The following is an 11,730-nucleotide window of genomic DNA, read 5'->3' as shown; positions in this document are numbered from 1 at the left end:
TCAGTGGCAAAACTGATGCTGAACATTTTGTCCATTAACGTTACAGCACAGCTCATTTTGTCTCAATACTGGAGCAATTTCAAAGAATGTTGTTCACACACACACACACACACACACGAGGGTCCATGTTGAAATACATTATAACAATAAAAACCAACACAGCTGTGTGGTCAAACATATTGAGCACAAGTTGAATATTTTTGTAACTGGCGCTCTCTGGTGGCAGACGCTCTGACATCATTCAGCAGTCAGATGGTTCTGAATGGTCTTCCTCAGATTCTGTCTTCGTCTCTCTCTCTAGAGGCTAATGGGAGCTTTAAGGAACAATTCAGTTCTAGATATTCTTTAAAACAGTTTACTCTTCTTCTTGCACCTACAAAACAAACACGTATCACATCGAAGACACACACAACCCACCGACAACCCCACACACACACACACACACGGACCCACCGACAACCCCACACACACACACACACGGACCCACCGACAACCCCACACACACACACACACACGGACCCACCAACAACCCCACACACACACACAACCCACCGACAACCCCACCCACATACACAGACCCACCGACAACCCCACACATACACACAACCCACCGACAACCCCACACATACACACAACCCCGACAACCCCACACACACACACAACCCCGACAACCCCACACATACACACAACCCCGACAACCCCACACATACACACAACCCCCCGACAACCCCACACATACACACAACTCCCCGACAACCCCACACACACACACAGACCCCCCAGACAACCCCACACACACAAAATGTCATTTAAACGTTATTTGCAGACTTTTTAGAACAAGCGTGGGCTAAAAGAAAGACGGATGTGTAGCACTGATTCTCTGTCTGAGAGTGACATTCCCCGTTTGTTTATTTATGTTTCTGTAGTTTTGTTTTATGTATGAAATGTTTGTCCAACTAGAACTAATCTGTGGGTTACACTGTCGTGTTGTGGCTGCTGTAATACGCTTTCTTTCCTCTTTATTTCGTGCAGAGTAGAGCATGTTGCGTGTGGACGTTAGACGGGAAGCTGTGGATGAAGTAGGTTTTGTATTGGGACGGGCCAATTAGTGGCACGACACGTAAATAAAACCTATTGGTCTAACGTTGTGTGAAGTTTGGATCGCAGATGAAACCAGAACACAAAGAAGAGCCAAGCAGAGACATATAAAGTATGAGGACTTTATTGGTTGAGTAAAAGGAGTGAAGTGGACTTGAGTGTAACATGGAACAGTACACGTGTGTCAATGTAAACTGAAACGCTGAATGGAAATGTTTGAAGAAACTGTTGTGTCCCAAACCACATGTGATCCCTGTGTCACTGTCGACACGTAAAGTAAAGACTGATGAGGTCAGCAGGTCAATCTAGTACGAGCTGTTCCGATACCGGTACCGACGCTGCCTAAAACGCTGGTATCGGAGAGTACTGGAGTTTATGCACTGAGCAGATACCACGTCTCGTTCTTTTCTCGTTATGACCGACTTGTGTTCGTTCGCGTTTCACAAAGAGTTTAACAGAGATAGCAGTCGCATCACATCCATACAGAGATAGTAGCATACAGCTGTTAAAACATTAAATATGACACACTGGTGTCAGATCGGTGCTCGGTATCGGCCGTATCGGGAAGGAAAGAATGGTATCGGAACATTTCTACACAGAACGAGTCAGAGACCAATCAGACGACGGCTCACAACTCTAGGAAAAAATGTTCCAGGATAAATAAACTTCCTGGAGACTGTCTGATCTCTCTTCTCCCTGTTCTGAAGCTAAGAGGAATATTTCAGCTGCGTGATACATGTCTATATAACAACATATGTCTCGAGTAACATATGTCTCTAGTAACAGAGGTGTGTGGGAGTTAGTGGGGGAGTTGGTGGGCCACCAGTTTGTAGTGGGAGCCACAGGATGGGCAGCGCTGGGCATCGCCCTGGTGGAGCCAGAACCAAACCACGGCCGTGTTGTCTTCTTCACCTGCAGAGAGAGGAGGACGTCAGACACACGGGACCAACTGGATTCATATTTTTAATTGTGAAAAAAAGGAGTCACGGTGAGCGTAAACACAGGCATGAAATGTGGAGGTCGATGTAAAGCTTTTTGGTCGTACCCGCACGCGACAGTGACGCCAACCTCCGTACCCACCAGACTCCATGTAAATAATCAGGACTTTTAGCGTGTATAGAGCCAGCATATCTCCACCAGACTCCATGTAAATAATCAGGACTTTTAGCTTGTATAGAGCCAGCATATCTCCACCAGACTCCATGTAAATAATCAGGACTTTTAGCATGTATAGAGCCAGCATATCTCCACCAGACTCCATGTAAATAATCAGGACTTTTAGCATGTATAGAGCCAGTATATCTCCACCAGACTCCATGTAAATAATCAGGACTTTTAGCATGTATAAAGCCAGTATATCTCCACCAGACTCCATGTAAATAATCAGGACTTTTAGCGTGTATAAAGCCAGCATATCTCCACCAGACTCCATGTAAATAATCAGGACACACATGTAAATGGGTGAATTAAGGGTTTATTTCAACCAAACCAGAGTGGTGATTGTTGGAACAGTGGAAAGATGAACCAAGACGGCTTTTGGTAGTTTTATTTAGTTTCTGTCCACTTTGGATGAAGTGCGTTTTACGATGCTAAAAGTCCTGATTATTTACATGGAGTCTGGTGTAGTTTGGTGATGGTGATTTCGGGGCTGTTCCATGTTAAACTAAAAGGATCTTCCTCTTTAACTAAAAGGTCTATCTCTGTAGGGATCCTTTCATAATGTTGTCAGACACTTAGAATAATAATCTGAGTCTGTCAGCGGCAGAAACAGAAACAAAGAGGTGTTTTTATAGAAAACTTACAGACGCATCCCACAATCCTCTTGTTCGTGATGGAGGGAACGAGGTGAGGATCGGCCTTGGAGCCAGCGTACTCTTTAGGCTTCATCATGCTGTAGGGATCCTGGAGGAGAAGACAGGAGTCAGTCAGGCCATCTCTATCTTCCACATGTTTATAATTACCTTATTCCATATTCATCATGTTACACTTCATCTCGTCATCGTAACTTGCACCATTTTATGTTTTAGGCCTTAGATTTGGGGATGTAACGATACACTCGGCTCACGATTTCCTTTAAGAGTTCGAGACAACACTCCGTACGTTTACATGCACACCAATATTCCACTATTACTCCGAATATGACAATATTCTGAATATGATACAGGTCATGTAAACAGCATCTTAATCTGAAACAACAGCTAACGTGAGTTGTTCAAAACCTCTTTTTAGTGAACTCTGGGTACCAACCAATGTTGTCAGTGCTGTGGTTAAGGTGTAGAGTCCCTGGTGATACTTGGAGCAAAGTCTCATGTTGTGTGGAGCCTTCTTAGTGGTTTAAACATAGATATTTTGAGGCTAGCATCGTAGCGTCCCTAGCTCTCCCATTCAAAAGGCCATTTGACCCAAAAACCAGAATACGGTCCATCTTAAAAGTGGCGCTTCCGTCCTAAATATACTTTTAAACGAAAGTTTGACTCGGGTACATTCACAAAAAGACCCTAGGTTGCATTTTGGCGAGAGTTAGGCTTTAAATAACAGCATGTTTGTCCCACCACACGCCTGCAGAGAACGGACTCCGGGGAAACTTCATTGGGCTCTTCATCGCCGAAGGAGATCCTCAATGTGCCGTCTACGCGTCCGAAGAATGTTTCTTAAACCTGAATAATACCGACATATCACACACGTCTTAGTCTGAAAATGCTATATGCAGGAAAAGGTCTTATTCTGAAGATCTTATTACATGAACATATACTTACTGTATATACCAAAATATCTTTTTAATATCTTATCTATTAACTATGTGTAGCTACATACCGACATATCACACACGTCTTAATCAGAAAGAAAGCTATATTCACAAAAGGCCTGCGTCTACACCAACATGTTATTTAGCAGCTAAAACAGTACGCAAGATGTTTTAGTATGCACGAAACCAATAGTACGTGACTTGCATACCCTTTCCTTTAAAATATTACAGTATGCAAACACTGGACACTACGCCGACATAAGTAACCCACAATGCAATGCGGTAGTAGCGACACTGCTCTTAACAGACAAACGAACAGAAAGCGAGGAGCTCTGTAACGTCAACTACGCTCCAATTTACATTTCTACATATTTAAAAACAACCGTCGGTGTAGTTATTCCCCTCTTTCGGTCATTTAAGCCTTTATCTGGCGATGCCTGCTAGAGCGGAGGTCGGCAGGGGTTACCGCGGTCACGCGTCTTCAGCGGCAAGGAGGCTCTCAGGAAGGGACGTTGAAAAGTTCCAGCTCAGTGCGTGCGAAAAGATCCACACTGCCGTTTATATACAGCAAAGTGTGTTCAACGGTAGTTTACATGTTGAGTATGTAGAGCAGGGGAGGAGATTTCGGACGTCTTATTCTGAACATAAAAACTGAACAAGCCGTTTACACGACCTGTATCGTGTTGGGAACAGTAGTGTGCATGTGAACGTGATCACAGACTGAAGATGAATGCGTACCGCTCCCTCCTTCATGGCCTTCATGATGACCTTCTCCAGGCCGGTGGCTTGCTCCTCGTCAGTGGGGATCCCTGAGGAGAGACCACATGACTTTAGTTAACGTCCCATAAATAATACTTCCATATTATCAGCCATCAGCTTTCAGTGGAGTTGTATCTAGAGCTGGATACATATGGATGACATGCAGCAAAGGGCCGCAGGCCGGAGTCGAACCAGCGGCCGCTGAGTCAAGGGCTAAGCCTCTACATACGGGCGCGCCCCTCATCCTTTTTGGTAGAAAGAAATCATGACCTAATGAGTTCCCATCAAAGCTCCTGAATGGGGGTGCACGATATTGAAAAAATGTTGATATTGCGATCGATATTAATTTCGATATTTTTAAACATATGTAACATCATAAAGTTATGGGAATACGCATCAAAATAGATTTATAACAAATAAAACAAGTGTTCTTACAACACAAGGTTTATTTCAACTGACGGTCATATTGGACTGGTCCAACATGAATATATAAATAAATAAGGACCATGTCTACAGAACAGGACATGTTCTACTGGTTGGACAGTATAAATATATAAATAAGGACCATGTCTACAGAACAAGACATGTTCTACTGGTTGGACAGTATAAATATATAAATAAGGACCATGTCTACAGAACAGGACATGTTCTACTGGTTGGACAGTATAACATATATAAATAAGGACCATGTCTACAGGACATGTCCTACTGGTTGTATATACACTACAGTATAAAAAAACAATGCAATGCAAATCTGTTGGCTTAAAGCCAAAGTATTTCCAAGCTACCGAGGAGGAGGCATTGCCCTCATAGACAGTATATAAAACAGACTGTATATAAGAATGGACCAACAGATCCCGTGTCTCTGGACGGAGACCAGTGAAGGACATTAGAAGCTCTTTCCCGGTGATGGCTGAGCGTTACTGAGCAGCCTCCAACTGAGCTTGAAGACGTAGATGTGACGTGAGCAACCTGTCTGAAAGTTGGAAGTCTTCTGGTAGCTGTGCCAAGAGAAATCTCAATCATTCCCAATCTAGCAGAGACGGAGAGCGTAGGTATATGTAAGGAGATAACATAGACACAGGCTCATTATTGATCACTAAAATGATAGTTAACATTAGTCATTACACTTAAACAGCTAATGGAAGTCCAAACTGCCTGAGAGCTTCTCCTGTACTATACGGTAACTCCTCTACTATGAGACAGGAAGTCTCGTGGTTATGACCCAATCGTTAGCCTATTGTTATAAAAACGTCTGCTACGGAGCCATAACGTGAGCTACAAGGTAATGGAGCCTTTTATACATTGTCGTGTTTCTTTAGAAATAAACAACGGACAAATAGAGTCTTTAAACGCTTCAGATGTAAAGGTATTCTCTGTCAAAGTGACGTCAAAATGAATGGGAGTCAATGGGATGCTAACGTTGGGTGATCGTTTGGTAGCATCAAAATGGCGCCATACCCCCTTGATTACCCTACAGTCACATTAGCTACAAGAGACTGAGACAAAGCGACAGGCTGCCATTCATTTTCAATGTGTGTGTGTGCCTGTGCGCGTGTGTGTGTGTCTGCGCGTGTGTGCCTGCGCGTGCGTGTGTGTGCCTGCGCGTGCGTGTGTGTGTGCCTGCGCGCGTGTGTGTGCGATCTTTCTAAGAATCATGTCCTATTTCGATAAGATATTTTGAGTATTAAGTTTCAGGAATAGGGTTTCGAGAAAAGACGTGTGTGTGTGTGTGTGTGTGTGTGTGTGTGTGTGTGTGTGTGTGTATGGTCTGTATCTGCTCTTTGGGTTACTTACCTTTGCACAACTATTAACTAAAAACAACAAGTATGTATCGAGTTGATGTAAATTAATGCTTTGTTTTTTTTTTATCCGATTCATCAAAAAAGATAACCGACAGATTAATCGATTATTAAAATAATCGTTAGTTGCAGCTTTAGTTTATTTCAACCAAAACTACAGTTGTGACGGTTGGAAAAGTGGAAAGACGACACAAAACGGCTCTTCATAGTTGCATTTCGTTTCTGTCCACTTTGAATGAAGTGTGTTTTACGATGCTTAAATGACCGATTATTTACATGGAGTCTGGTGGGTTTGGCAAACGCAATTCCACGGATGTTTTTTGTGTTTAAAAGAAAAGGATCTTACTCTTTAACAGAAAGGTCGACCTTCTTAGAAATCATTTCCTTCGTCATAATATAGTGTGTTATGCTGTGCCGTGTTAGTTCGATGGAGCATACTAATGAATTGTGTCTCAGTTTTAACATTGACTAACGAGTACAGGTGTAAACAGGTGTGTACAGGTTTAACATTATCCTTTATTTCTTCTCTTTTGTCGTGTTTTACTTAGTTTGATATAGCAAATGTTGCTGCTGTGTATCTTTTGTCCTTTTTATTGTAATATCTACCTGATGAATGGACTACAGATGGAAATTAGCCCTTAAACTACAATCTGGCACTTTTACGTGTACTTCTGTACATGTTTATCAAATGTGCATTGTCCTGAAATAAATAAAAAAATAAAAATAATACTAGGATCTGAATACTTTCTCCAACTACGGTGTCCTTTAAGTCACCCGGAACGTTACACACCTGTACTCGTTAGCTACTTTAGCTAGCAGGCTAACGTCCTGTGTTTTAAGTCAATGTCAGCTTGAAAACTAGTACAATTTCCTAAACTGTAACGTTACACGTTTCAGCAGAAACACAGCTGACCAAAATGTATTTTTAGCTGCCATTGATTTTAGAAATTATAATTGAAAATCACGTTTGACCTCCCGCTGCTAGCGAGTTGTGGCTAGAAGGGATACACGTAACGTTACGGGCGGAAGTTACGCCAAATCTGGCAAAATCTAGGATTAAATAACAATATCATTGTAATACTTTAAGCCAGAGAAATGTGTTCAATCCCCCCCCGGAGTGTTTTAATCCAAAACACGATCTCCTTAACTATTCGTTTCGGTGCCTAACGTAACAGTCGTCGCCGTAGCTGTATCCCTTCTAGCGGAGCAGCAGTGCTAACGTTGCTAATGCTAACCGGCTAGTGAGCTCCGCGGTCACACTGCCCTCTAAAAAACACATTTTAACGGTTGTTTCGCGCTTCATAGCGCGGTGTTGGTTCGGTCCTCACCTCCAGCCGCCATGCCGCGGGTCAGAGCCGGGACCGGGGCAGCCCGGCAGGTTGTCGCGGCTCTAACAGCCGAGCGGAGCAGTAACCTTGCAGCCATCTTTCCTTCTTCTTCCCTGTCACCAGAAGCTAGTCGCACGCTGATGACGTCTGGGGTTTATTTATTGACGTGTCGCCTGGTTTGAACGTCGTTAAGCGCGGTTTACGTTGATATTTGACAGATGTTTTTTTCACCTCCTCATTTAGATCAATGACAGTAGACAGAATATGAAATACATATATAATATGTGCGGTGGTTAAAATGGGGCCGGGGCTCTCAGGATGTGCCTGCTTGCAGTCAGTCGCCTACTGGAAATATGTCACAACATTTCTGACAATAAATGAAAGATTTTTTAAATGGTATGTGATGATGTGGGGGTATGGTGAAGGGTATGTGATGATGGGGGGGTATGGTGAAGGGTATGAGATGATGGAGGGGTATGGTGAAGGGTATGTGATGATGGGGGGGTATGGTGAAGGGTATGTGATGATGGAGGGGTATGGTGAAGGGTATGTGATGATGTGGGGGTATGGTGAAGGGTATGTGATGATGGGGGGGTATGGTGAAGGGTATGTGATGATGGGGGGGGGGTATGGTGAAGGGTATGTGATGATGGGGGGGTATGGTGAAGGGTATGTGATGATGTGGGTGTATGGTGAAGGGGTATGTGATGATGTGGGGGGGTATGGTGAAGGGGTATGTGATGATGTGGGGGTATGGTGAATGGTATGTGATGATGTGGGGGGTATGGTGAAGGGTATGTGATGATGGGGGGGTATGGTGAAGGGTATGTGATGATGGGGGGACCAAGGGATCTTTATCAGGATCATAGTATCCTGGATCCATGAAATAACTGGCCTTTCAAAATAAAAGTCTGCCTGCCTCTATGGGAATCTAACATAGGGGTGAACTGACTTATGCCCCCTGTATTTTAAGGAAGAACATTTATTTATTTACGATACATTATTCATTCACAAAGAAACTTGGTGTCCTTAAAGGTTGGATTTTTCCAAATTTTTTAATTAAGGCATTAAGATCAATTTCCAAAAGATGATGTTTTTATTCCTCTTTTTATTTAAATTTAGCATGGGTTCATAAACTTATGAGCAGCACTGTATCTTTCTCACAATCAGCTTGTTAAATGTTTCTTCTCTCCTCTGTGACAGGAAACTGAATCCTCCTTCCTTCCTTTTTTATTCTTACTTATCCTTCCTTCCTTATCACATCAGACACACACACACACACAAAATGTCATTTAAACGTTATTTGCAGACTTTTTAGAACAAGCGTGGGCTAAAAGAAAGACGGATGTGTAGCACTGATTCTCTGTCTGAGAGTGACATTCCCCGTTTGTTTATTTATGTTTCTGTAGTTTTGTTTTATGTATGAAATGTTTGTCCAACTAGAACTAATCTGTGGGTTACACTGTCGTGTTGTGGCTGCTGTAATACGCTTTCTTTCCTCTTTATTTCGTGCAGAGTAGAGCATGTTGCGTGTGGACGTTAGACGGGAAGCTGTGGATGAAGTAGGTTTTGTATTGGGACGGGCCAATTAGTGGCACGACACGTAAATAAAACCTATTGGTCTAACGTTGTGTGAAGTTTGGATCGCAGATGAAACCAGAACACAAAGAAGAGCCAAGCAGAGACATATAAAGTATGAGGACTTTATTGGTTGAGTAAAAGGAGTGAAGTGGACTTGAGTGTAACATGGAACAGTACACGTGTGTCAATGTAAACTGAAACGCTGAATGGAAATGTTTGAAGAAACTGTTGTGTCCCAAACCACACGTGATCCCTGTGTCACTGTCGACACGTAAAGTAAAGACTGATGAGGTCAGCAGGTCAATCTAGTACGAGCCAGAACGAGTCAGGAGGCCAATCAGACGACGGCAACTCACAACTCCAGGAAGTTGGAAAGAACCAAAGAATGGCTCGAGGCTAGAAGGGGATACAGCTACGGCTACGACAGTTACGTTTTTGGAAAGAGAGATCGTAGTTTGGGGTTAAAAAAAACACTCCAGAGGAACGGACACACGTTTCCCTGGGTGAAAGTATTCAAATGATATCATTAAATTAGCTGAGATATGGCCAGATTTTGCGTTAACTTCCCCGGCCGTAGCTGTATCCCTCTGTTCCAGGATAAAGAAATCTTCCTGGAGACCGAGTCTGATCTTTCTTTGAGTCGTTCTGAAGACTAACGTCTACATTAAAAGAGGTGTGTGGGAGTTAGTGGGGGAGTTGGTGGGCCACCAGTTTGTAGTGGGAGCCACAGGACGGGCAGCGCTGGGCATCGCCCTGGTGGAGCCAGAACCAAACCACGGCCGTGTTGTCTTCTTCACCTGCAGAGAGAGAACCAGCAGTTTAGACACATCAGCAGCAGAGATCACAGAGCAGGGCTGCTGGAATTAATCACTGAATCCATGCAGTGACACACACACACACACACACACAGAATAATAATCTGAGTCTGTCAGCGGCAGAAACAAAGAGGTGTTTTTATAGAAAACTTACAGACGCATCCCACAATCCTCTTGTTCGTGATGGAGGGAACGAGGTGAGGATCGGCCTTGGAGCCAGCGTACTCTTTAGGCTTCATCATGCTGTAGGGATCCTGGAGGAGAAGACAGGAGTCAGTGCAGAGTAGACCAAGATCATCACTTCCACTTGTAGCTGCTTTACATAATTGTACATTCTATTGCATCCTTATCATACTAATGTATTAATCAAATCATTTTCCAATTCTGAATGTTTTATTGCCTTTCTATATTGCACTATTGTGCACAAGAGTGTCGAAAAAAAAGCAACCACAAACGTTGCAAAAAGAAACAAGAAAGCCACCCTTTTCTGGCGCATGTTTTACAACTTTCTTGTTGTCTCGGCTGCGCTGCCAATTAAAAATCTAAGTTTTGGAGTCTCGCCGTCATGCAGCGTGTGGGGCATCACGTCAGTGAATGTGTCGTACCGCTCCCTCCTTCATGGCCTTCATGATGACCTTCTCCAGGCCGGTGGCTTGCTCCTCGTCAGTGGGGATCCCTGAGGAGAGACACATTAGTTACAGTTCTTGGTACTAATACTTTGCTACTAATTTCAGAACCTTGACGTCAGTGTGTGTGTGTGTGTGTGTGTGTGTGTGTGTGTTTGAGTAGTGTGTGTATGTGTGTGAGTAGTGTGTGTGTGTGTGTGTGTGTGTGTGTGTGTGTGTGAGTGTGTGTGTGTGTGTGTGTTTGAGTGTGTGTGTTTGAGTAGTGTGTGTATGTGTGTGAGTAGTGTGTGTGTGTGTGTGTGTGTGTGAGCGTGAGTGTGTGTGTGTGTTTGAGTAGTGTGTGTGTGTGATGTGTGTGAGTAGTGTGTGTGAGTGTGTGAGTGAGTGTGAGCGTGAGTATGTGTGTGTGTGTGTGTTTGAGTAGTGTGTGTGTGTGTGTGTGTGTGTGTGTGAGTAGTGTGTGTGTGTGTGTGTGAGTGAGTGAGCGTGAGTGTGTAGTGTGTTTCAGTAGTGTGTGTATGAGTAGTGTGTGTGTGTGTGTGTGAGTGAGTGTGTGTGAGTGTGTGTGTGTTTCAGTAGTGTGAGTATGTGTGTGTGTGTGTGTGAGTGAGTGTGTGTGTTTGAGTAGTGTGTGTGTGTGTGTGTGTGTGTGTGTGTGTGAGTGAGTGAGTGTGAGTGTGTTTGAGTAGTGTGTGTGTGTGTGTGTGTGAGTGTGTTTGAGTAGTGTGTGAGCAAGTTTGATTTGAGTAGTGTGTGTGTGTGTGTGTGTGAGCGTGTGTGTGTTTGAGTAGTGTGTGTATGTGTGTGAGTAGGTGTGTGTGTGTGTGTGTGTGTGAGTGAGTGTGTTTGAGTAGTGTGTGAGTGAGCGTGTGTGTGTGTGTGTGTGTGTGTGTGTGTGTGAGCGTGAGTGTGTGTGTGTGTGTGTGTGTGTGAGAGCGTGAGTGTGTGTGAGTGTGTGTGTGTGTGTGAGCGTGA

At 43.7% G+C, this 11,730-nt stretch overlaps 2 protein-coding genes across 2 annotated transcripts in view; both read right to left on the bottom strand.

Annotated features, from left to right (window-relative positions):
* Nucleotides 1-1,206: 1,206 nt before the first annotated feature.
* Nucleotides 1,207-7,872, bottom strand: LOC144531579 (cytochrome c oxidase subunit 5B, mitochondrial-like). The gene is made up of 4 exons (XM_078271813.1): nt 7,734-7,872; nt 4,583-4,653; nt 2,901-3,000; nt 1,207-2,010 (listed from the first exon to the last, which is right to left on the bottom strand). Exons 1-4 carry the CDS (start codon nt 7,828-7,830, stop codon nt 1,898-1,900), a joined length of 381 nt encoding a protein of 126 aa, XP_078127939.1. The 5' UTR covers nt 7,831-7,872; the 3' UTR covers nt 1,207-1,897.
* Nucleotides 7,873-9,422: 1,550 nt separating this feature from the next.
* LOC144531763 (cytochrome c oxidase subunit 5B, mitochondrial-like) overlaps nt 9,423-11,730 on the bottom strand; it is a 3,568-nt gene continuing 1,260 nt past the window's right edge. Inside the window, exons 2-4 of the mRNA XM_078272042.1 lie at nt 10,735-10,805; nt 10,284-10,383; nt 9,423-10,111 (exon numbers count right to left, since the gene is read on the bottom strand). Of these exons, the coding sequence (XP_078128168.1) occupies nt 9,999-10,111; nt 10,284-10,383; nt 10,735-10,805 (284 nt within the window). The 3' untranslated portion in view covers nt 9,423-9,998. The remainder of the gene's footprint in view (nt 10,112-10,283; nt 10,384-10,734; nt 10,806-11,730) is intronic.

The sequence above is a fragment of the Sander vitreus genome, chromosome 16 (genome assembly GCF_031162955.1).
Source record: "Sander vitreus isolate 19-12246 chromosome 16, sanVit1, whole genome shotgun sequence".
Taxonomy (NCBI): domain Eukaryota; kingdom Metazoa; phylum Chordata; class Actinopteri; order Perciformes; family Percidae; genus Sander; species Sander vitreus.
Note: the sequence above shows the minus strand (reverse complement) of the source record. Positions and strands in the feature narration are given on the sequence as shown.